The following is a 27,100-nucleotide window of genomic DNA, read 5'->3' as shown; positions in this document are numbered from 1 at the left end:
TCATTGTGTATCTCACTATTGTTCTGCCATGGTTTGCATCCCTATTCCCCTTGTTTGTCCTCTCTGTCCCATAACGCCCTTTTCTGTGTTGCTGAATTTACAACAAACATCAGAGTAATTAAAAATCTTTAAAACAGAAGAGGAAGTATTTTAAATTCTCTGTTGCACAGCAAAACCGTCCTAGCAGAAAGACATACATATCCACCATTATGATGTAAAAAAAAAAGAAGAAACAGGATGCGGTGGTGTTGTGTAGTGTTGCCAGTGTTGTTCTCTGACCGAGATATGGTAAGATTTTATGCCAGGAATCTGACATAGTGCAACTGAGTGAGACCAAATTTGTCTTGTAGACTGAGAATGTCTGTTTACTGGTGCCCTTCAAACCAGTACAGTACTCAAACTCGGCCTGCATAGGCTCCAGTTCACCCATGACCATAGTGTGGATAGTATAGGACACAATCATACAGAAAAAAGGACAGTTTATTAGAAATGTCCAAAGATTATAGACAGTGTCACACAATTTAAAACATGCATAAAAGTATAGGCTGTTGTAGGAAATAAACATTTTAAAAGGCTTCTTAGAAATTAGACAACATAACAGAATTTGGGATTTTTGTTTGCTGGGCGAGTACACCAAAACAGGATTTTGAACATGAAGTCTCTCCCTTTCTGAATTTGTCATCCTATTCATCCAAAGCCCAAGGGGAGGTATGGGTTGTAAAAAAAGGTGGTGGGGGTGATATTATGAATGTGTTAACTAGAATTGGTTCCGATTAGGATCACACAGAGGGACTTGTATATTATTTTAGAGAATCTTCCCCATGATGAACAAGGATCCAAATTCCTGGATAGACCAAAGCATACCCTTGTCCATTTCACTCATTTAGCCTTGTGGGTTTGACACCATGGAGAGTTCATGCCTCTGATCCAGAGGTGCATCCGCAAAAGTTCAGACCTTGAACAAAAAGCGAGTCTATCGACCCTGATGTTAGTATCAAATATTTTACCATGATTGTACCATGATTCTGTACCTCACATGTCATTATGACAATTGGTTGTCAGACATCCTGGTGAACTTTATGACATAATAATTGTATGTATAACGTATTAGAACACATCACAAAAACCCATCACATAACTTGTAGGATGTACCATACAATATAATACTAAAAACATTGGAAAATATTACCCAACTTTCCTATTTCCTGGTGCTGGAACTGTAATTAAATGCCCGTACTCAAAGACCCAAGGTTTTCACTGGACCCCTATATACAGTGTATGTACATGTGAATGAGTCCTTTCTATTTACTAGACACTTGATGAAACATAATCTGATAAAAATACAAGAATATTATGCTGCCAAAGTAAAGGAAAACAACACAAACAAAATGGACACTCATTTTTAATTCCACTAGTGCTTTACCTAGTTCATATATTCCTGATGTGTGACTTATTGAGACTGAATGGCTTAAAGCTATATTTACTCCTAACTGATCATGTTGAGGAACTTACTTTCTTCAGCCAGTGCTGTGAGCATCGAGCTCATATCACCAATGGCCATGTTGCCAATTCCTGTTGGAAACGATGCAAGTGTAACAGAATTACGAGGGGTAGTGAGACGAGATGAATTCTGGGAGAGGCTCTGCAAAAGTCCAGGACTTAGGGTGCCTGACATTAGGCTGGAGTGATCCCCATCATCTAATATGGAATCAAAATCTATTTGGGTGTGTTCTGCGCCACCATTTCCACTCGTGGAAGAATCCACGGTACTGCTAGAGACCTGGTTGACACCTGGTGAGGCCATGTTACTTGCTGCAATGTTGTTACTGGTCTGACTCATATTGGGGGATATTGAAGCATTGAAGGTGACAGGAGTTTGTTCAAACAAATGAATCGCACCTGTGTAGAACATTTCAGAGTTGGGATACTCAGAGTTGTTTTGTTGGGTATCTGACTGATTAGGTCTTTTTGGACTTGCCTCTGATGTGTCGTTATGCAGGCCAGGGCTAACATCAGTTAACTTGGGTATCCTGTCCAATTGCATCATATCAGTGCCAAAATGCTGTGTGCCACCAGGCTTGGGCTCTCCTGGAGGTCTTGGCAGTAGCATTGCACTGGTATTATTAGGTACGTTGCCATGCAGGGTTGAAATGTTATTGTGCTGTTGTTGATGAACCACATTGTTAATATGAAAGTATTCATCAGCCTGTGCCCTTACTCTGTAACTTTGCAGTCCGTGAATCATCACAGCATTTCGAGTGGGTCTCACATTATTGCTTGCAGAAATAGAATTTGGAATTGTGTCTTGGCTAAGCCCTTGCGGCAAACTTTGGTCACTATATTTCAAATTGCTGTACTGTCTTTGCTGATGATGAGGATTGTTCAACCTCTTGGGGTTGTGGTTGGCATAGCCCTGCTTATGCATATGCTGACTCATGGGTATTGCCTGCTGGTTGTTGCAAAGGCTTTGACCTTGTGCCTGGAAGGAACCAAAATTGTTCCTCTGTGAAACAACAGCTAGGTTTCCCCTGAGAGAATGCTGTTGTTTGGGTGGCTTTGGTATGGTATCCACGGTCCCTGAAGTCACCTCATTCCACTGTACTGGCATATTATTCTTGTTCATGTGCGATGATGCTGAGAAAGGCTTTTGGGAGTCACTATGATCAATACCCTGAGCAGATTGCCTCATGCAGGCATCAACCATGGCAACCCTTCTCTGGGAATAAAATGAGGCTAGTGGGGCAATGCCCGTCTGGTAGCCCTGAGACTGGTTATGGAATTGGTAGTTCCCTTGTACCAAGTGATGACCTTGAGTGCCAGGGTTTTGGGACCTCAGGTATTGCACCATGTCATCAGGAAGAACTATATCATCCTCTGGACTCTGTTCTCCCCCTGTCCCCATCCCATCTACTGCCATGTTCTCCATAGCTACATTCTCAGAAATGCTTGGTGGTCTGGGAGTAAATGGATAGCGCTGCAGATTGCCATCAGAACGAGTGTAACCCTGCATTGCCAATGATCGGTGATATTCTGATGAACTATTCATGCTGTTCATACTGTTATAGCGCTGCACTGCCGAAAGGGCCAGAGAGTCAAGGGTAGGACGTCGCACTGGATCACTTGCCCGGCGGGGAAGGCTACCAGGTACTTCATGGGGCATCATGCTGTGATTATCATATCCAATATCGCTGCATCGCCGAGGCATAGTTGCAGAGGGTGGAAGGAGGTACTGGTGTGATGAACATTCCTGAGAGTGCCTATTGAGGGCCTTGCACATCTTTAGACTCATTCTGTCCATATTAGGTAAGGGGGTAGGCGGTGCACCACCAATGGCAGCAGCATATTTTGCCTTGAGACAGTAATGTTGAGCCGGAGTCAGACTAAGAAGGCTAGGGAGGTTTCCTCCACCTGCTCCTCCGAAACCACCACCTCCACACTGGCTCGCCTCGCTGGAGCGTCGGGATAAATCAGTGGAGATTGGGTCATAGGAATCAGCTGAACTGATATTGTTATGACGGTTGGCCCCAAATTGTGATGCCTCACTGGAGCGCCGGCTGGAGTAGCAAGGTGAGATGCCGGAGGAACGCCGACTCATGGTGTACGCTGAGCTGATCGTGCTGGTTGTGCTATTACGCCGATCATTCAGCTGGTTCAGCAGAGTCACTTCACACAAAGACTGGTCTCCCAATCGCTGACCATTGTGTAAACTGTTCAGGTTACTTGTTAAATTTGAGTTCTCCAGCGGGGAACCTGTAGATGCAAAGTACATGATTAATGGCTTTTATAACTGGTAGAGCTTGAATGAATCAAGATATCAGAGCTCATACCAACTGCAACTATTGGGGGCAGCTTTGTGTTGTTGCATTGGGCCTGTAGGGGCTGTGGTGCGGAACTGACCCATGGGCAAGAGTCTCTCACTGTCTTCAACCTTTCTTTCTTGATAGTCTCCATTTTGACGGTAAATGTGCCACTATGGCCTACTACTTTCCTTAGCTGAAGTCCAAACCCTGCGTGTTGCCCCCCAGCAGGAAGAGTAGAGTCAACCATGGCGCAGTCATCCTGCACACTGAGGTCCCCGAAGCTGCCCCCACTGTGAATGGCCATCTCTACCCCACTGTCATTGTTGTTGGTGCTGCTGAGAGGTGATGGCTGACTCCTACATGATGAGTGACTGCCAGGACTGGACTGATACATCTAGTGAGGGACAGCAAAGGAGTGTGTGTAAGAAAAAAAAAATACAAACCACAATGTAACACAGAGGGGGAAACCAGTGTAACTTGGCGGGACATTTAATACACGGACAACAGTGTCCATAGGTGTGAACATGAGTATGAAGGTTTCTTCCTCTACATCACTGGCATCAGGGCACAAAATGCCATGGCCAAACTGAGTAAATTTCATACGGTGTTCCACAAATATATATTTTTTGTCAGTGCCCATGTGTTCTTTTGATTGTATTTTTTTTTTCAAATTATTCACAATCCAAAGTGTTGAAAATGACTTGCTGTCTTTGGGAATGCAAAGTTAATGGTTCAACAAACACATTGTTATTTTGGTTTCTCAAAAAATGTTGGTTTTAGAAATAAAAGGATTCCACGTGACACCAGTTAAATGTGCCGGTGATTGAATGTCACCAGTATGGGTGTAGTCTGTCTCTCATAACACACCCAAATTAGCTGGGACAGGCAGCAGTTTCCCCAAAAGCCTGAAATGGTTAGTGTCTGTACAGATAAAAAAACTAAAAAGAGGAGCTCGTCTATAAGTCCCATTATGGCACATAATTTGATTATTCGAATTATTGGGAGTTTTTAACCATAAGAAGGTCATAATTGTTTTTTAGACATTGTAAAGCGGTGCGACGGTGACACAGCTGTAAAGCGTTAGCCTCAACGTTCCAGGTCCAGGGTTTGATTCCAGCCCCAGCCCAGAAAATGGATGGATGGATGGACATTATAAAGCAGTTGTTTCCACACTAAATGCCAAAATGGTAACCCCATTATGAAATAAAATGTCATGATTTGCAACATGATTTCTAAGCACGCCTTTTCCATCAAAATGTCATGATTATTAACATGTTTTCTAAGCATTATAATTACATTTTTGGATGTATAATATTTTTGTAAAATTTATCACATCAAAAACAAATGCATCTTACGGTCTTCAAGGATGGTTCTTTTACAAACATTAATTATTTTTCACTCAACCTGTCTTTATGTCATGGACAAAACACTGGGTTGGACCCAAAGTGAATGAGTCTGTAAACAAAGTATTGTTTGAGCAGGAGTTTTATTCAGTCCAAAATCAGTACGAAGGCAGGCAGTCCAAGAAGGCAAGAGTAGAAAAAAACAAGGTAGGGTCTATCTTACGAAACGTTATTTAGGTGAGCAAGACACTGCTGGAACGTGACGGTGAGGTAGAATGATCCGGCAAAGGACATAGTGAAACGGGAGGCAATATAGACAAGGGATAATCAATGTAAATCAGGCTGAGGTGTGGAGGCTGCTCCTAAGGGTAGGTGCACATGAGGCAGGGAAAGGACCACACCCATGACAGTACCCTCCTCCTAATGGCTGGCACTGGCCAGCCCCGGGGCCTCAGGATGCGCAACATGGAAATCCCTAATGACCAAAGGGTTGAGGATGAACCAAGATGGGGTCCACGACTGCTCCTCAGGTCCGTAGCCCTCCCAATCCATGAGATACCTCACTCTCTCCCCCGCGGCACAAGGACAGCAACCACCAAGACAGGACAAATGGGGACACCCGGGGAGGCTTGAGCAGGCTGGTGTGAAATGCCGGATGGAACTACATGAACTTTGGGAGTTTCAGCCTCATTGTGACCGGGTTGACAACCTTCATGATGGGGAATGGTCTAACGACCCTTGTGACCCTTCCAAGCTTCCGGGATTCCATATGGATTGCAATATGTTAGAAGACTTGCTGACCCACTCTTTAGGCTGGGGTCGTGGTCTTATAGGACCATCCCAGACATAGTAGCATACGCCGGACTCACTCGAAGGTCCACCTGCAGCGTCTCACCAAGGTCAATGCAGACAGAACCGAAGATTTGGGGGCTATGGCAGGAAATAAAGAGGGTTGACAACCATGCAAGATATGGAACAGAATGGATTCTGACGGAAGAGCATAAGTACTCAACCCAAACCAGTTTCTGACTCCAGGAGTGTGGGTCTTGTTAGGTTAGACATCAGAGCCCTGTCTCCAGGTCTTGTCCAAGTCTCTCAGTCTGCCCATTGCCTTCTGGATGGAAACCCAAAGATGGACTGACAGTGGACCCGATGAGGGAACAAAATTCTTTCCAGAACCGCAAAATGAATTGGGGCCCACTATCAGATACAATGTCGCTGGGAAAACCATGCAACTTGAACACATTTTTTAACATCAGTTCTGCATCCTGCTTATTGGAGGGAACTTTTGGTAGCTGGAAGAAATGAACAATTTTAGAGAATTGGTCTACCACAGTGAGAACGGTGGTGTGGCCCTGCGAAGGCAGCAACCCGGTCCGCAAGTCTACTGAAAATATTAGACCATGGATAGACAGAAGTCGCAACTCCCAAAAGACGTTGTCGGGAGAGTTTGTTAGCTGCACACATTTTTTTCATGTTGGGCCACCAGAGTTGTTGTTTTATAAGAGACTGCATTTTAGCTATGCTCGGTGACAAAACATTTTGTTGGAATGAAGCCATTGAATTACTTTTCCCCTTAAAGGAGGGACCACAAAAAGCCTGTCATCCGGGCACCCTTCAGGGCTGTGAGCATCCTTCAATGCGTCGTTGACCTGCGTTTCAATTTCCCAGGTGAAGACACAAATGAAACAAGATTCTATCAAAATGGATCTGGAATCAGATACGACATTCCCCTAACAATAGATCCATGATAGTGCATCGGGTTTGCCAATCCTGGCTCCAGGTGGGTAGGACAGCATGAAATTAAATTGAATGAAGAAGAGGGCCCACCTAGCCTGCCTAACATTAAGACTTTTGGGTAATTTAAGGTACTCTAAGTTCTTCTGGTCAATTAATATGAGAAACGGGAGCTGAGCTCTTTAATGCCAGTGCCTTCACTCCGCCAAAGTCACCCTGGCGACTAATAATCTGTGGTTGATGATATAATTCCTTTCCGTGGGTGTAAATTTCTTGGACAGAAACGAGCAGGGATTCAGTCTGCCATCATTGGGGTTCCTCTGAGACAGAACTGGTCCGAAACTGGAATCAGATGCATCCATTTCCACAACAAATTAGCGGTTGTGATCTGTTAAGGTGAGGATGGGGGGATGGAGCTTGTCTTTAATCTCTGAATGGTGGTCTGAAACCGTCGGATCCCAAGGTTCTGTGTGGTGAGATGAGATTGTGAAATGGTGATGCTGTTGTGCTGAAGTTCCTAAAGACTTACGCTAGAAATGAGCAAAACCTGAGAACATCTGAACCACTTGGCATGTCGTTGGTGTGGGCCAGTTAGACAAGGCCTCAATCCATTCGGATCACCTCCTGAGCGAACACAAATCCCAGGAAAGATACAAGTGGCCGGTGGAACTCACATTTCTTCGTATTAACATAGAAGTCATTAAGTAGGAGCTGCTGTTACAACACAGATTGAATATGACCAATGTGGGACTTTTCATCCGGAGAGAAATTGATATCTCACCCAGAAACACAAAAACATAAATATTGAGCATGTTATGCAATACATCATTCACAAAATTCAGAAAAACTGCCAGTGCATTTGTGAAACCAAAAGGTATTGCCAAGTATTCATAATGAAGTGTCGATGTGTTGAATCCAGCTTTCCACTCTTCCCCCTCCCTAATCTTGATGTGGTGATAAGCATTTCTTAAATCCATTTTGGTAAATACCCTAACCACCTCCAGGAGCTCAAAAGGTGGTGGAGATGTGGGAAAGAGGGAACCTGTTGTCTATTGTAATATTGTTGAATCCCTAATTGTCAATGCAGCAGATAGCAGGGTCTTATCACTCTCCTCTATGACGAAAAAAACCCAGCCGAGGATGACAAGGGTCCAAAGAGTCTGCCTGCCAGTGATTTGGTGCTACAGGCTTGAAAGTGAGAACAGCCTCCTATAAGGAGGTGTGGTACTGGGTAGCAAATCAATAGCACAGTCAGATGGTTTATGTGGGGGGGGGAAGAGATTTGGCTTTGGACTTGGAAAACATCTCATTTATGTCACGATAACAAGAAGGCACCATTTATTCTCGGTACTCTGTGACTCGAAACAGGTCCAGGCGCAATTAGAGCTCCATGACTTTACTGTGAATGCCACTGGAGAGACCCTCAGTATGTTGTTGGAATTAACCATATGGATCTGTCAGCTGAAGAGAAAGGATGAGGAATCCATTTTGCATTTACATAAAAGTAGAGAGCAAAACACCCATCCATCCATTATCTGAGCTGCTTATCCTCACAAAGGTCGTGGGAGCCCTGGAGCCTATCCCAGCTATCTTTGGGCAGGAGGCATGGTGCACCCTGAACCAGTTGTCAAACTATCGCAAGGCACATAGAGACAAACAACAGTCACACTCACAACAACACCTTAGTGTTACTTAGAGTCTCTTAATTAATTTATGTTTTTGAGATGTTGGAGGAAACCATAGTGCCCAGAGAAAATCCAAGGAGGCACGGGAGAGCATGCAAAGTCCACACAGGCGGGCTGGCATTTGTACCACGGTCCTCAGAATTGTGAGGAACACGCGCTAATCAGTTGCTCCAATTTGCCACCAGAGAGCAAAACAAATGGTGAGATGTGAAGGAATATATGAAATTTTTAAAATGTCAGAACTCTTGGATGTCTTTACCATTTTTACGACTGAATAAAGATAAGCATGTAATGGGTTTTAATGAGTAGTTAGAATGTGTTCTACACTTGTTTCCGGAGAGTGTGAAGTGTAACCTAAGGGCAATATTTAAATTCTTCAACTAACATTTTTTTGGTTTGTCTTTATCATTATGCACTTTTGTCTTTACTGTTACAAAAAGATTTCAATGTGTCACCACCATTTGCTCTGTCAATAAGGATTGCCTTTACTATAGATGCCTGCAATTTCACATCATCAAAAGTTTTCTTAAAATATGACTTATAGCAGGGCTGTTTCAGCTTGGAGAGAGATTTACTTGTATAAAACCAAGGCACCATACAAAAACTGCTGAATGATACTTTTTATATATGTGTCTTTATCATTATTTATGAATTTATATGAAAAATGAAACATCACCATCACTAATGATTTTTTGATTAGTGCTTCATGCAGGACAAGATGGAGTTTGACATGAGGAGACTTTAACACCTGTAGATTGAGTCACGAAACAGAGTTGTTGGAGTGCTCACCTCAGTGAAGACTATCCATTATGAAGGTTTTCAGGGAAAGAGAAAAGCTTGTTCAAGGTAAAACTAAAATTATGACTCAAGGATCCAGACAACAACCAGTCAGATATTTAACCAGGGTAATGTTAGTAAATAAAGGGGGAAACAAAGAGACACAAGTCATGCAAGTACAGCACAATATTCAATCAAATTATAATGATAATGACAATTCAAAGCATACAATCATGACTCACAATGGAATTCTCAGTTTTGATAGATTTGACTTGCAGGCAGTCTTCTATGGCTATCCATTGTGAAGGTTTTCAGGGAAAGAGAAAAGCTTGTTCCAGGTAAAACTAAAATTATGACTCAAGGATGCAGACAACTGCCAGTCAGATATTTAACCAGAGTAATGTTAGTAAATAAAAGGGGAAACAAAGAGACACAAGTCATGCAAGTACAGCACAATATTCAATCAAATTATAATGATAATGACAATTCGAAGCATACAATCATGACTCACAATGGAATTCTCAGTTTTGATAGATTTAACTTGTAGGCAGTCTTCTATGCTTCTAGTGGAGCCTTTGGTATCCGGCCTCCCATCTGCCCCGCCTGTGCCATTGTTAGAAAGGTATCCATAATCTCCATTGTCTTTGGGTGGTTGAAATCCTCGAGGACCATCACTTCGCTGTTTCTTGGTGATATGAGCTTCAGGTCCATGAACAGTCTTAACATGCTTCCTGAGTGAGCTGGGGTCCGTGTAGCGCTTGGTACATCCCGCAATTTTACATACATATGGTTTCTGTCAAGAGGGATTTAACACAATTTGTTTTAACAAGAGTTGCAATTCAGCGTCAGTCAGAAAGGAAAGATGAGCAACAAATAAAAATATACATTCAGTTGACATAAGTCATGACAATAACATATTTACCAACAAATACAGCGGACAATTGTTCAGCTCTACAAGCATTACCAAAGGACGACTGCACAAAAAGTGGTTGACATACCTCGTTAGAATGTGTGCGGTTCTGATGCTTGGCCCGGTCTGAAGCATTTGAGAAGGCCTTGTTGCAACCTTCATGCTCACACACATAGGGTTTTTCCCCAGTATGAGACCGAAGGTGGGTCTTGAGATTCTCTAGTCGGGAGTAAGCTTTTGTGCAGCCCTCAAACTGTAAACAGACAGAAAGTCAAATAAAAACATAGAAAAAGAACATGACAGTATCTATCTATCTATCGATCGATCTATCTATCTATCTAGCTCTCTCTATCTAGATCTAGCGAGATAGAGCTAGTATGAGCTAGCGAGAGAGAGAGCGAGCGAGCGAGGAGTCGAGCGAGCGCGATCTATCTAATCTATCGAGTCTCGAGCATAGAGAGCGAGCTAGAGAGCGAGAGAGAGAGCTAGCGAGCGAGAGAGTCGAGCGAGAGAGAGAGAGAGAGAGAGAGCCGAGCGAGAGTAGCGAGATCTATTAGCTATCTATCTCTATCTATCTATTAATCACTGCGATATTATCTATCTATCGAGCGAGAGAGCTGCGAGCAGCTCCTATCTATCTAGCTATAGCTATCGATTCTATCTATCTAGTCTATCATCTATCTATCTCTATCTATCTATCTCTATATATCTCTATCTATCTATTATCTATCTATCTATCCAGTATTTAGGGTATGCTGCCCTGTGACTGACTAGCACAACCAGTTCAGGGTGTAGGCTGAGGAACCAGGATAACCATTTAATGTCAATGTTTCCTCCTCAACAAACTACTCACTCTCTATCTTGGAGTCCTTCAGGTGTTTTTATTTTAGCAAACTCTATGCGCAGTTTCATGTGTCTTGCAATGAGGAGAGGCTCCTGTCGGGCCGCTCTGCCATAAAATACTGGTGGAGGACTCCAGTGATGGTTGACTTTCTAGAAAGCTAGCCTATCTCCCGACTCCGTCTCTGGAACTCAGTTACAGTGAGCTTTCAGTTTCTCTTTACCTCTCTCACCAAGGCTCTTCTCCCCCGACTGCTTAGTTTGACAGGATGGCCATCTCAAGGTAGGGTTCTAGTCGTTCCAAAAATCTTTCAGTTAAACCTAATGGAGGCCACCGTAATTTGGAACCTTAAGCAGCGCTAAATTCCTTGGTGTACACATCTCCGAAGACCTGTCCTGGACCACTAACACCCCAGTACTGGGTAAAAAGCCTCAACGGCGGCTCTACCGCCTGCGGAAACTGAGAAGACTGAGAGCCCTGTCCCCCAAAATGATCTCCTTTGACCGAGGGATGATTGAGATTGCGTGGCAACATCATCGTGTGGTATGTCAGCTACAATAAATCTTGTCACAAGATCCTGCAACACACTAGAGCAGCTGAGAAGATCATCCTTGTCTACCCTTCCTTCTGGAAATTTATCACACCTGCCTCATCCACAAGGCTACCAGAATCAGAGGTGACTGCACTCATCCACCCCACTACCTTTTCATATTGCTGCCACCAGGGAGGAGGCCGCACAGCCTTCGGCCCAAAACTCGCAGGCTCAAATACAGTGTCTTCCACCAGGCAGTCCCTCTCTGCTTTGCCCCCATTCTTATTATCAATGCCTGGCACTCACCACCACCAACTCTTGACCATAAATTAAGATCATGCACAAACCGCATTTTAAGCACTATTTGCTTTGCCCTTGCAGCACTGTGTATATTACCCAACTGATTACTCTCCTACACTGTTCATAAATGTCTATAATTTAATATCTTCTTCTTCTTTTCCTTTCAGCTTGTCCTTTTAGGGGTCGCCAGAGCATGTCATCTTTTTCCATCTAAGCCAATCTCCTGCATTTTCCTCTCTAACACCCACTGCCCTCATGTCTTCCCTCACAACAACCATCAAGTTTCTCTTAAGTCTTCCTCTCACTCTTTTTCCTGGCATCTCCCTCCGTAGCACCCTTCTACCAATATAAACACTCTCTCGGCTCTTGACATGTCCAAACCATCAAAGTCTGCTCTCTCGAACCTTGTCTCCAAAACATCCAAATTTGGCTGTCCCTCTAATGTCTCATTTCTAATCCTATCCAACCTGCTCACTCCTAGCGAGAAACTCAACATCTTAATTTCTGCCACCTCCAATTCTGCTGCTTCCTGTTGTCTCTTTGCTGCTACCATCTCTAATCCAAATATAATGGCTGGGCTCACCACTGTTTTATAAACTTTGCCCTTCAATCTTGCAGAGTCTTCTGTCAGATAAAACACCTGACACCTTCCCCCAGTTGTTCCGACATGCTTGGACCCGTTTCTTCACTTCCTTACCACAATCACCATTCCGCTGGATTGTTGACCCCAAGTATTTGAAGTCGTCCACCCTCACTATCTCTTCTCCCTGGAGCCTCACTCTTCCCCCTCGCCCACTCTCATTCACACACATATATTCTGTTTTACTTCGACTAATCTTCATTCCTCTCCTTTCCAGTGGAGGCCTCCATCTTTCGAATTGTTCCCCCACCTGCCCCCTGCTTTCACTGCATATCACATTATCATCATGGTCCAAGGGGATTCCAGTCTAACCACGTCTGTCACCCTATCTATTACCACAGCAAACAGGAAGGGGCTCAGAGCTGATCCCTGATGCAGTCTCACCTCAACCTTAAATTCTCACCTCTGTTCACACTTACGCCACACCTCACCAATTTTCTGCTGCCTTCATACATGTCCTGTGCTATTCTAACATATTTTTCCGCCACACCAGACTTACGCATGCAGTACCGCAGTTCCTCTCTCGGCACTCTGTCATAGGCTTTCTCTTGATCCACAAAGACACAATGTAGCTTTGTCTGAGCTTCTCTGTACTTTTACACTACTACTTTTACAAGGCAAATAATGCTTCCGTGGTAGTCTTTCTAGGCATGAAACCATACTGTTGCTCGCAGATACTTACTGCTGTCCTGATTCGAGCCTCCACTACCCTTTCCCATATTTTAATTGTGTGGCTCATCAACTTTATTCCTCTATAGTTCCCACAGCTTTGCAAATCGCCTTTGTTCTTAAAAATGGGAACGAGCACACTTTTCCTCCATTCTTCTGGCATCTTCTGTCTCGCTAGTATTCTATTGAATAAGTTGGTCAAAAACTTCACAGCCACTTCTTCTCTCATTTTCTTCATTCATCAACTTCTCAAAGTATTCTATCTATTTAGCACACGAATGACACTTGTCAACATATTTCCGTCTCTGTCCTTAATCACCCTTACCTGCTGCACATCCTTACCATCTCGATCTCTCTGTAGAGATCCTTTTCTTCTTCTTTCATATCCAACCTAGTGTACTTGTCATATGTCTCCTGTTTAGCCTTCACCACCTCCACCTTTGCCCTACGTCACATCTCAATGTATTCCTTTTGCCTCTCCACAGTCCTCTCAGTGTCCCACTTATTATAGCCTTACTACCTTTCACCTGCTCTCTTGGCTGCACAATATAGCAACCTCTCTCCTCATCATAATTTAAACAACTCCTGAGCCTATCCTGCAGGTTAGTGGTGCCGGGGGCGGGTGTTGTTAACCCGGGCCACGACCTATGCAGTATGAAATTATTTAGATGAACCCTCATATTTGTTTGGCACAGTTCTACGCTGGATGTCCTTCCTGACGCAACCCTCTGCATTTATATGGGCTTGAGACCGGCCTACAGATTGCACTGGCTTGCACCCTCATAGGGCTACATAATAATGTAATTTACTGTCCATAATACTCAATCGTATACATTGTTCCTCATCATGCCAATACCACAGATTTATGTGTATTGTATTAGGCAGATTGACCATATTGGTTATATTCTCTAGTATCAATTACAATGTAAATATTTTAGACAAACAAGTTTGTTTATATTTGATTCATTCAATTTTAACCATTTAATCTATTGTACCACCAAAGGTCCGACCACGACAGGAGTGCTATTTCAGGTATGCAGTGTGTCATGCGTATTTCACTCATCTGACAGTAAAGTTACTTCAACTTGAACTAAGGTGCAGCCGAATTTTTTTTTAAATGCCCACATCTCTGCCTTATAACAGTTCTGTCTCTGAGCTCCTCAGGCAGTTCCTTTGACCTCATGAATCTCATTTGTTCTGACATGCAATATGAGCAGGAAGGTCTTGTACAGACAGGTGTGTGGCTTTCTTAATGATGATGGAGGCCACTGTCCTCATTAGAACCTTCAAAGCAGCAGAGGTTTTTCGATACCCTTCTCCATATTTGTACTTCAAGATAAGCCTGTCTCAGAGGTCTACTGACGATTCTTTTGACTTCATGCTTAGTTTGTGCTCTGAGATGCTCTTTCACCTGTCGGACCTTATATAGACAGGAGTGTGCCTTTCCAAATCATGTCCAGTCAACTGAAATTCAAGTTAACCTGTCAGAACCTCTCAAGGATGATCAGTAGAAACATGATCCACCTGAAATCAATCAATGTTTTGAGCTTTGTGGCAAGAGTACATGTGATTCCTCAGTTTAAAAAAAAAATACATTTGCCAAAAAAAATAGAAGTTCACATTGTCATTACAGGGTGTTGAATGAAGAATTATGTGACAAAGAATTCATTCAATTTTGTAGTGATGCTGTTGCACAAAATGTGAACAAGTGAAGTGCTGTGAATACATTCTAGACACAATCTGTGTTTAAACCATTCACCAATATTTTGACACACATCAGGTCACACATCATCCCTGGGAGTGAACAATGTGCAACAACAGTGAACAATAACGTGTATATGATTTCTCTTTCTGTTTAAGCGTTCAACAAAATTAACCATGTTTTTTTATGTTTTTTGATGCATCTGGTATAAAAAGAATAATTTAAAATAAATTCAGAGATATTTAACCTATTAATGTTCAATCAGTTGTTTTCATTGTTGTCAATGTGCCTCAGGTTTTTCCTAAAACAGTTGAAATTTGTGACGATGCCGAATACTTTGATATATACCGTATTTTCGTGACCATAAGGTGCACCATATTAAAAGACACAGACTGCGCTGCGGCTGCAATTTCAGTATTTAATGCATATATAAGACACACCGTATTTTTAGGCATAAACATGGTGGCAATCACGAGACAGTGAGGCAAAATTGTCCCTTTATTTTTGCAAGCAGAAGAACAAGCGTCACCTTTTTTTGGTGGAAGCAAGTCACCAGTCAACATGCCATCCTCACCCACGGTGTCACACCAAACCAAAATCATTAAACCACAGCAAACAGAAAATCACAACCAGCAGATAATAAAGCAACCTAAACGATTAGGGAAACATGCACTTCAAATGTTATTTACTTACATGTTTAGCGCCGCAAAGCATCCAGCTTTATAGCTGTATAGCCACACAAGCATATAACATACGGTAGTATTCATGCACGCTGAATAAAAAGGCAATGGGAGCTAAACTGAGTTCACTTGTTTATTGAAGTGTTTAAAATGCCACTGACAGCCAAGTATACATTTTAAAATATATGTTATGAAAACTATATATAATATTGTTCCCTTCAATGTCTATATGAAAAAATTGAGCGGAGAGCGTGTCATTTCTGCGCAAAGTTGCTGAAGTCTTAGTTCACATCCCAGTGGCCTGCAATGTCATCTACAGATGTCGCACTGAGACAGTATCCAAAACACGCTGTGCCACCTGCAATGGGAGATGAACAAGACAGATTTTCTGATTTTTCTGACGCCCCTTAAGAGACTGAAGCTCATTTTGAAGAAGAGAACATCTCAGAATCTAGTGAAGTGACCGGGGAAATATTACCCTATTGTTTCAAGCCGTATTTAGATGATATGCAGATCACTTCTAACGAACAACAGACTTTCTGACAGACGGACGAGCAACCCGATGAAATATTCAAAATGACAGGTCTATCATTGTTCGATTTCCTCACTCTTTTACCAGTCTTGTGTATGTAGCGTACTCAGGAGGACCAATGTCATAACTACTTCAGGGGTGCCAAGACACGGCCAGTGGGGGGGAGACCTCCTTTCTCCTTTCCGCCAGCAGTGTGACAGCACGGGCCAGGCAACCTCCCGGCCCGACCCACCTCTGTGTCGGGTGAAACGGCGGCGAATGGCGGCTAAATGCGGCGACTGGCGATATGACGCGGAATCTTTTGTTACGTTCTGAGAGAAGGATTATGTTGTCAGACGCGGACTGAGCTTTTTATTCATCCTGCTGCTATCAGACAAGTACACAGACACCACCGATATGACATGGATCTTTTGTTACATTCTGAGAGAAGGATTACGTCATCGGACGCAGACGGAGTTTTTTATTATTGCTGCTTTCGGAGAAGTTGTTCGAATTTAGTGACTATCTGTCTAGTTAGCTAGCTAGCTCGTGTTACATGCTACGAAACTGTCTTTGTACTTCTATTTTGTTATTGTTTTGTGTTGTGTTGAATTGGGTGTGATTAAATTGTCTTAAACGCATTACAAGTGCTTTGTTATATTTTGCCGGTTTGACCAAGGGGATTTATTCTAAATTATCACATGAAATATGCTATAGACTGTGAGACAAATTAGTCCCCCCCAAGTATTATTTTTGTGAAATAGCTCTATACACACCTACCTGTCATTTCGAACCCACAAAGCTCTTATCCTTTGCACTTGTGCAACCGTGTTTCTTTTGGAAAGAGTGAATCCATTTTCCCGAGTGTTCGAGCAAAATCCAGCATTACAATGAACCGGCATTTTGGCTAACACACTGGAAAAAACAGGTAATTTCTCGCCGGTACAATAGGTATAAACCGTGTGAAGAGTGAATTAATTTTCCCAAGTGTTCGAGCAAAATCCAGCAATACAATGAGCCGGCATTTTGGCTAACACACTGAAAAAAATAGGTAATTTCTCACCGGTACAATAGGTATAGACCAATATAAATACTTGACCCCGCTACTGCAAAAATGTCACTTCCCGGTGCTTCCTCAACACAAAATCTTAGAGAGACTGTCCCTGGCAGGAGATGAAAAAAACAATATACGGTAAAATTCTGACTTGCTGTGAAAAAAACGATGGGTCCATCCCAGATGATTATTTTTGGTTGAAAACATACTAAATTTTATGTTTTAGGTGTCAGTGGCCCTTTAACAATGTAAACAGTGAGTTCGGTTGTAGTTTATTGAAGTATTTAACAACATAGCTATACAATATAGCTATACAGCGACACTCGCTTAAAATATGAGGTAGCATGCATGCACACCATTTAAATACTTCAATAAAGTAAAACCAAACTCACTGTTTACATCGTTTTCAATAAAGTACAACCGAACTCAGTTTTCCTCCAAGTGCTTTTTGAAATAGTGTGCATGCATGCTACCGTATGTTTTTAGATAGTGTTGCTATGTAGCTATGTTGTATTGCTTCATTGTTAAATAATTAAATAAACTGCAACCGAGCTCACTGTTTACATTGTTAAATACTTCAATAAAGTACAACTGAACTCTGTTTTGCTCTGAGTGCCTTTTTTAAACAGCGTGCATGCATGCAACCGTATGTTTTAAGCTAGTGTTGCTAGATAGCTATGTTGTATTGCTACATTGTTAAATAATATAATAAAGTACAACCGAGCTCACTGTTTACATTGTTAAATACTTCAATAAAGTACAACCAAACTCAGTTTCGCTCCCGGTGCCTTTTTAACAATGTACATTTAATTTTTTTATGAATCCTCATCCATAAATCCATAAGTCCTTATGTTGTGTATCTAAAATGAACAGCTGGGCACGTTCTCCATCAAACACGCTCGTCAATTTCATTGTCAGTCCTATTGCCGTGCGACTCCTCAGATATGATGCCGGCTTTTCGAACAACAGCGGAAGCAGACACATTAGCCCAAGCACCCATAATCCATTCACATTCCATTCCAATTCATTTGCGCTACCTTTGAGTAAAGCTATGCTCGCCATTTGTCATCCATTGCGCCCACGCCACTCGCAACTTCACTTTGTAAACCCTGTTTTATGCCCAGCGAATGAAGTTGCTTCGTCAAGGCTCCTGGAATCATAGCAAGCTCCGAATTCATTTGCTGCACTTGTTGTTTCACAGTGGTTGTTTGTTCTTTGATCGTTAATCCATTGCTGGAGTTGTTCTTCCAACTTGGACCACCTTACCTTGTTTCCATGGAAACTCAACTTTGTCTTCTTGTCTTGGTGTAGGTCATTTTCCTGCTACCTCAACTCTAGCACCATGGATTCGTTGATCTTGAATTATGTAGCGGTTGCTTGATTGTCATGTTTCTTTGCGTAAGTGGTAGCTTGCAGTTTATACTGTTCTTCATAAACGTGTTTCTTTATTGGTGCCATTTTGGGGGGTCCTTAGCCAAAGTGATGTTGTTTAGCAAAAAAGATTTACCGGCATTATGTACTTTCTGGGGGGCATGCTTTTAGCCTTTTCTCCCACGCCCACACTTCCCCCTGTAACATCCGCATGCTGTCCCCTCACTGTCCGCTTTTCTCTGTATAAGTAGCCTGTCAATAGGAAGTAATCCAAGTCAGTTACAAAATTTGGATGTCAATTCACACATAAGGCACTCTGCATTACAAGGTGCCCCATCCATTTTTGAGAAAATTTAAGACTTAAGTGTACCTTGTAGTCGTGAAAATACTGTAGTATAAATAATTTAGGACGTAACACATAGGCTCTTGGATGTTAAGATTCTCTTTACAAATCCTGAGTCAAGTTTAATGAGAAAATGCATAGGGATCTGGGCTACAATTTGGCTGTTTATATTTTTATCGTAATGATGAAACACACACCATCAATAAGTCTTCTTAAGTCATCTATTAAAATACTGTATGTCCAAAATAGCCCATAAAATTATTCGGAATAAGATGCGCCACTATCTGGTCAATGAAGTGCTTCAAACCTCCTAGCAACCTAAATGCAAGGACCAGGGATGAGAATGCCAAATGAGAAAAAAGTCTGAAAAGTAGCCGGGGGCCTGGGTGCGGCAGGCCCTCAGTGAGGTGCTGGGGCAGCGGCCCGTTAGGGACCCAGGGGGTGATGACCCCGGAAGCTAAGCGATTTTAGCAATTTGTTAGCCCCAAAACCATTAATTTCAACACTGAATTTAACTGGATTTGTGGAAAAAATGTCCCTTGTTTGGTCCTGTACCAGTACAGCAGAAATTGAAATATCAGTTTCATTTCTTCAGTGCTTGAATTATTGTACTTATTAGAAGCACATTACATATAAAAGTTTTACCATTTGCCAAACTTCAGAATGAATTTTCAATCTCTTTCACTGTTTAATATGGATACACCATTACATTTGCTTTTTGATATGCAGTCAGTTATTCATAGAATTAGTATAGTGTAGAGATGAAGCACAAGTTTTTAGAACAATATGAATAAAAATTACCTTACCAAATATGTGCTGTAGGGTGCTTTATCCATATTTCTCCTCAAGAATTTAATCAATTCAAAGTTTTTAGTATTTCAATGAATAGTTTATATACAATTGAAGAATGGTCATTTTGGTCTAAAAAAGGCAGAAAATTCTCATCCCTGAGGGACAAAGATTTTTTTGGGGTGATGTTTTGTGAAAGGGTTTAAGATTAAAGAGTCATTCTGTATACTGTATTCAGTTGAATAAAATCAACAAGCTAGAGATGTCAATTATGAGACTATAGAATATCACTCGTTGGTTAGTACTTACAGTGCATTTATGTGGCTTCTCGCCTGTGTGTCTCCTCATATGGACGACCAGCATATACTGGGCCTTGAAGGGCTTTTGCCCCCTCGAACACTCCATCCACCGACACACAAACTCCTTCTTTTCACCATGGATGTGGTCATTGTTGATGTGCTGAAGGGACAATTCAAGTCACAATGAGGCACATGTGTGCTACAGGGGTACAGATCCATTGCTTGATGACAAAAATGAGTCAGCAAATTCTTGTCTTTTCCTACAAAGCACATGCACGATAATGACACACATTGTGAGTGATGCTGCCATAAATAATCTCTGGCAGGCATTGTGCTTCTGCCATCAGCAGATTAAAAGAAAAACTGTAAAAACTGTCTCTGTTTGTACAGGCTGTCTACACTCTTGTATGTTTGCAAAGAAATGCGGGTTTCCTCCATCGAGGATTTATTGCCAGCTTCTATCTCCCTCCAGTGTATCTCAAATTTATCTAATTACAGCTCTTACATAAAGATGGGGTTTATTGACTTAAAATAACTTGTACTGCGTCATAGTTCTAAGGACTGGGCTTGTGTGGAATTTACATGTTCTCCGCATGCCGGTATGGCTTTTATTCTTGGCACTCAGGTTTCCTCCCAAATCCCAAAAACAGGCATGAAACTTAAGTGTGATTGTGTGTGTGAATGGTTGTTTGTTTCTCTGTGCCCTGCAATTGACTGGCAACCAGTTCAGGATGTACCCCGCCTCCTGTCTAGAGATAGCTGAGATAGGCTCCAGCACTCCCACGTACCTCATGAGGATAAGCGGATCATTGCAGACAAAGAAACATTTAAACCTCACAACCCAAATATCTGCGCATTGATAGGAATCACTTCATTTCCTGAGGAGACACCCTAGCTCACAATGCTCCAATTGTCACTGTTTTTTTGGTTTTGCTTTGTTTTTTACCAGCTAAATATGCTTTGGAGTGCATGTTTCTGCTGCAATCTATTTTGGGTGTAGGAAGAGGAATGGAAACAAGTTTGTTACTCAGCAAAAACATCTATCTTCAGATTACATACCACAATGGCCTCTTTATTTGGGGGCTCTTAAAACAGTATTATTTTGGTTAAGCAGAGCCAACGCTTACAGGTTCACATGAAACCCTCAAGTGCTTTAGTAGTTGCCGTCAATAATTTTTGTTGGGGTAAATAATATCCATCCATCCAATTATCCAAGCCACTTATCCTCACAAGGATCACAGGAGAGCTGGAGCCTATCCCAGCTAGCTTCAGGCGAAAGGCAGCCTACACCCTGAATTGGTCACCAGGCAGTCACAGGACAGATATCTACACCATCATTCAGCAGCAATCGATCCCACGCTGCCTGCTCTAGAGTCAGGCGGGTGTGTATAGCACTGCACGTAATAGTTACAAGTAATAGTTACACCCAAAATCTTGTAAGTTTGAGAGGCATCAAGATCTTATTAAAAATTTTGGAACTAGTTGCCGACGCATCCTTTTACTAAGTAGACACTCAAACACTACTTTATTCATAGGATCGAGAGTTGGGCCAAAGTTTTTTCTTGAGGAAACTACCACAAACAGACCCTTTCCTCCTGCATCTCATTTTGTGAACAAGACGTATCCCTCCGAACTAAAGATCAGAGCTCACTGACGGTCAAGAAGTGGAAAGAGTGTTGAAATGTCAGTCTAGAAATTGAGCAGCACATGTTTTCCAAAACCAAGAGCTACTGGCATTATGATAGATTTATGAGTGGCCCTCTGGCCTTCAGGAGTTGTGAGTGTTGCTGAGAGAGAGAGGTTCAGGGTTACCGGTCAGAGGGTCAGGTGCGCACAGGTGCAAAGCCTGGCCCGCATTTGGTGAGAGCAGGAACCCTCAATAATGTTGCGTGTGTCAACTAAACAGTTAAGGGTCAGTGGCTGGACTGATTTCTGATTAGCTTCAATTAACACGACTCTAGTGGCAGAAAGGTTAGGGGCAACTTTAACGTAGGCACCAAACAAATTGATGTGGTCTAGATAAACATGCAAAAAAAAAAAAAAAAGTATTCATCCTTTTATAAGACTAGCCAAACTCACATGTACAAGCTGGTCTTGGGTATCATACTCCTTGGTACAAAACTCCCAGTGGCAGTTGGTCTCATATATGGTCTCAGGTTCCTGTTTGCACTCATCTTTATCAAGATCCTCACTCAGGTCCAGAATCCCTCCACTATGGTCCTAAAGAAAAGAGACAGAATTTTGTCATTTAGTGAAATTCCAAAAATACACATTGTTTGAAAGGGTTGTCTTGTTCTCAATTTGTGACAAATATCTTTCCATACAGTTCAAGGCTAACTTGTAATTTCCATAATCTATAGCACACGGCAGTATATCCAGAATAATAGATTAATCCGCTATTTTAGGCTTTTGCTGTTAATTTGTTGTTTTACCGTTGATTATGGTCAAGAGAAATGTTTTTTTTGAGTATAGTTTGGGGCCGTCTTGAATGAGTTCCTCAATATAATATATGGGTTCAACCCCCAATTTACCTGCAACACTGTCAAAATATTCTCAATTGTCTTAATGAGTTCTTAGCTTTTCTTTCATGCCCCCATTAGTAACTATAAATAAGAAATGGGAATTTTGTGCTTCTGATTCGACTATCAATACTGCTTATAGATCCAATTCCTTATTGATTGAATTCTCGTTTATTCGTATTGGGTAAGGAAGTACAATAACACAAATATCTTCAGCTTTCGACTGAAGATACAGCAAATCTAGTATGCACTCACAATCTATCATGAATTATTAGGGGGGAAAAAAAGAAAAGAACATGACTAACTTCTCAACTTACCGGTATGTCAAGAGACTAACACGCACAATGCAGATTTGTGCATCTAACAAGATATGATTGTGCCTGAGGAAATTGTCCAGTTCTACTGTTATTGGTCCAGGAAAAAAAAAGTTTTTTTTAAATCCAATCAATGTAATAACTTGTAACTATGAGACAAAAAAGCCAAAAGAGATCTTGTAACTTGAATAATTCCTGGAAGGGTATCAATTTCCATCATCCACCAGTTATAGATTATTTCACTAGATAAATTTCCCAGTATGTGAGACTCTGGTGACCAATCATTTGAAAATATTGACAGCACTTTTTGCATTCACCTTGATCCAAAACTAATTCAGACAAAAAAGAAATAGTCGGCTCAAAAAGATTTGACCTTGTTTTGAAAAATACTATCCGCACGATTATAGTAACCAACTTTTTGTAAACTCCCACCAACTGAGAATGGGGCGATTTTTTTTTAAAAACATCCATGAGAGGTGAGAGTCAGGGCAGCTTTGTTAGTACGAAGCACCCGTGTGAGTGTGAATGGTTGTTTGTATGTTCCCTGCGAGAACATGGAAACTAAATTAGGGTGTATCACGCCTCTCGGCCTGAGTCAGCTGGGATATGGTCCAGCATAAGGATAACTGGCAAGGTACATTAATAAATGGATAATTGAAGATTCAATCTGATGGAGATGTCTGTTTTAAAACAGAAAATATAAAGATTACAATACTTTTTTCGTCAAATTTGAGTTATTTCATATTTTTTGTCATACTTGCTCAAAACTGACTGATCCATCCATCCATTTTCTAGCGGGGAAGTAGCTTCAGCAAGGATACCCAGACATCCCTTTCCTCAGGCACTTCTTCCAGTTCTTCCAGAGGTAACCCGAGGTTTCCCAAGTCAGCCGAGAGACAGTCTCTCCAGCGTGTCCTGGGTCATCCCCGGGGTCTCTTTCCGGTGGGACATGCTAGGAACAACTCACCACGGATCAGATGGTTGACGGATCTAATCTGCTTCCTCTCAATGCGGAGGAGCAGTGGCTCGACACTGAGCCCCTCCTGGACGACTGAGCTTCTCACCCAATCTCCAGGGAGAGCCCGAAAACCCTGCAGAGAAAACTAATTTCGTGCACTTGTATCCAGAATCTTTTTCTTTCGGTCACGACCCACAGGTCGTGCCCATCGGTGAGGGTAGGAACATAGATCGATTGGTTATTTAAGAGCTTCGCCTTAAGAACACCCCAAGATACTTGAACTCCTCCACTTGTGGCAGGATCTCATCCCGGACCTGGAGAGGGCACACCACCGTTTTCCAACTGAGGGACATGGTCTCAGATATGGAGGTGGTGATTCTCATCCCACCTCCTTAACATTCGGGTGTGAGCGTTGGAGATCATGGCTTGGTGAAGCCAACAGAACCACATCATCTGCAAAGAGCAGAGATGCGAGGCTGAGAACACCCTCTACATTTCGGCTGTGCCTAGAGATTCTGTTCATAAAAGTTATGAACAAATTCAGTGACGAAGGGCAGCCTTGGGGGAGTCCAACAGCACCTGCTTAACATTCGGGTGTGAGCATTGGAGATCATGGCTTGGTGAAGCCAACAGAACCACATCATTTGAAAAGAGCAGAGATGCGAGGCTGAGAACACCCTCTATGCTTCGGCTGTGCCTAGAGATTCTGTTCATAAAAGTTATGAACAAATTCAGTGACAAAGGGCAGCCTTGGGGGAGTCCAACTCTCACCGGAAACGAGTTCGACTTATTGCCGACAATGCGGACAAAACTCTGACAGCGGTTGTACAGGGACCGAACAGCCCGTATCAGGAGGTTCGGTACCTCATACTCCCAAAGAAACCCCCATAAGACTCCCTGAGGGACATGGTCGAATGCCTTCTCAAGGTCCACAAAACACATGTATACTGGTTGGGCAAACTCCCATGCACCCTTGATGATCCTGCCGAAGAGCTGGTCCACTGTTCCATGGCCAGGACCAAAACTACATTGCTTCTCCTGGATCTGAGATTCTACTTCCCGACGGACCCTACTCTCCGGCACCCCTGAATAGACCTTACGAGGGACGTTGAGGAGTGTGATCCCTTATACAGTATTTGCAACACACCCTCCGGTTCCCCTTTCTTAGAAAGGGGAACTACCACCCCAGCCTGCCAATCCAGAGGCCCCGATGTCCACGCGAGATTGCGTATCAACCAAGACAGCCACACAACATCCGGAAAATGTAGGAACTCCGGGTGAATCTTATCCTCCCGGGGCCCTCCCACAAAGGAGCTTTTTAACCATCTCGGTGACCTCAACCCCAGAGACAGAAGAGCCCACCTCAGAGCACCCAGACTTACCTTCCTCATTGGAAGGCATGTTGGTGGAATTGAGGGGGAATTTTCTCCCCACCGACTAACAACATCTGGAGTTGAGGTCGTCCGTGCCCCATCCCCACTATACATAGTGTTGACAGTCCACTGCTTCCCCCTCCTAAGATGGCGGACGTTGTACCAGAATTTCCTCGAAGCTGTCTTGAAGTCCTTCTCCATGACCTCACCAAACTCCTCCCACACCAGGGTTTATTCCTCAGTGGCTAGCTGGTACCTGTCAGCTGCCTCAGGAGTCCCACAGGCCAAAAATGCCCGATAGGACTCCTTATTCAGCTTGATCCCATCCCTCACTGTTAGGGTCCACCAACGTATTCGGGATTTCTGCTGCGACAAGCAGCGACCACCTTACAGCAACAGCTCCGGTTGGCCGCCTCAGCAATGGAGGCACGGAACATCATCCATTCGAACTCAATGTCCAGCGCCACCCCAGGAGCGTGAGCAAAGTTCTTACGGAGATGGGAATTGAAATGCCTTCTGACAGGGGGATCTGCAAGCCATTCCCAGCAGATCCCAGAATATGTTTGGGCCTGCCATGTCAGACCGGCATCTTCCCCAACCATCGGAGCCAACTAACCACCATGTGGTGATCAGTTGACAGCTCCGTCCCTCTCTTCACCCGAGTGTCCAAGACATGTGGTCAGAAGTCCGATGACACGACCACAAAGTCGATCATCGAACTCCGACCTTGGTCTTCTGGTGCCAGGTGCACTTGTGGACAGTCTTATGGCTGAACATGGTGTTCGTTATGGACAATACGTGATGAGCACAGAACAGTAACAGAACACCACTCGAGTTCTGATCCGGGGGGCCGTTCTTCCCAATCATGGCCTTCCAGGTTTCACTGTCATTGCCCACGTGAGCATTGAAGTCCACCAGCAGAATGATGGGGTCCCCAGAGTGGGCGCTCTCTAGCACTCCCTCTAAGGACACCAAAAAGAGTGGGTACCCTGAACTGGTGTTTGCTGCATAGGCACAAACAACAGTTGGTGCCCGTCCGCCTACCAGAAGGCAGAGGGAGGCTACCTTCTCATCCACCGGGTAAACCTCAATATACAGACCCCGAGCTGGGGAGCAATAAGTACACCCACACCTGCTCGGCGTCTCTCACTGTGGGCAACTCCAGACTGGAAAAGAGTCCAATTCATCTCAAGAGGAATGGTGAAGGAGCCCAAGTGGTGCATAGAGGCGAGTCCGACTATATCTAGTCGGAAATTCTCACGCACCAAGTCTGGCTCCTTCCCTGCCAAAGAGGTGACATTCCATGTCCCTAGATCTAGTTCCTGTAGCCAGGGATTGGGTCACCAAAGTCCCCGCATAGAATTAATGTAGCTCCCTCCTGAAAAAATTAAGCATTTAAATGATCATCCATCAGGAGCATTGATTCCAAATTTCTGCCAGCGGTTGAAGAACTTTTTTCCTTCCGAACCTTTCCCTCATTCCCACCATAATATGAGCCCAATCACAGGCGAAAGACAATTGCTTTAAGTGGCTTCGTGAGTGGACGCTGTTTTTTCTTCATTTCCCTATCTCCTCTTGTCGCTACTTGCTTTCCCCTCCACTGCATTGCACGTGAGAATTCGGCACACAAGGGGCCTCACTACTGGCCAAGCAAATTTATGTGTTTTTTTTTTCTTTTTTCTATGAAAAGAGTCAGCCACTGGAGTCAGCAGGTAAACTAACAAACAATGTTTAGGAATAGAATTAATGGGAACTGGTTCTAAAATATATTTCAATACCCATACCTAATCAGGGAACAACGGTAAATATTTGAAGCCTACAGACTGTCTTGGAACCATGTTACTTGTTAACTTAATCTAAAATTATACCAATTCAATTAAATTACAATATACAGGTACAATGGTTTGTGTGTTGTTATTGTTCAAGAAAGGTTCACAAGGTAAGTTGGATGTC

General features: G+C 42.9%; 1 protein-coding gene across 7 annotated transcripts in view; it reads right to left on the bottom strand.

The window, feature by feature from the left end:
• Positions 1 to 465: 465 nt before the first annotated feature.
• Positions 466 to 27,100, bottom strand: part of gli2a (GLI family zinc finger 2a) — a 119,019-nt gene continuing 92,384 nt past the window's right edge. For 6 of the 7 annotated variants that reach the window (XM_061841137.1, XM_061841136.1, XM_061841140.1 and 3 more), the window contains 6 exons: positions 22,063 to 22,203; positions 19,994 to 20,143; positions 10,341 to 10,505; positions 9,854 to 10,135; positions 3,828 to 4,194; positions 467 to 3,750 (listed from right to left, as the gene is read on the bottom strand). In XM_061841137.1, coding sequence (XP_061697121.1) covers positions 1,487 to 3,750; positions 3,828 to 4,194; positions 9,854 to 10,135; positions 10,341 to 10,505; positions 19,994 to 20,143; positions 22,063 to 22,203 — 3,369 coding nt within the window. In that variant the 3' untranslated portion in view covers positions 467 to 1,486. Of the gene's footprint in view, positions 3,751 to 3,827; positions 4,195 to 9,853; positions 10,136 to 10,340; positions 10,506 to 19,993; positions 20,144 to 22,062; positions 22,204 to 27,100 lie in introns of all 7 variants that reach the window. The other variant, XM_061841143.1, reaches the window with a different exon arrangement.

The sequence above is a fragment of the Syngnathoides biaculeatus genome, chromosome 14 (assembly GCF_019802595.1).
Source record: "Syngnathoides biaculeatus isolate LvHL_M chromosome 14, ASM1980259v1, whole genome shotgun sequence".
Classification (NCBI taxonomy): Eukaryota; Metazoa; Chordata; class Actinopteri; order Syngnathiformes; family Syngnathidae; genus Syngnathoides; species Syngnathoides biaculeatus.
This window is presented reverse-complemented; position numbering and strand designations above follow the sequence as displayed.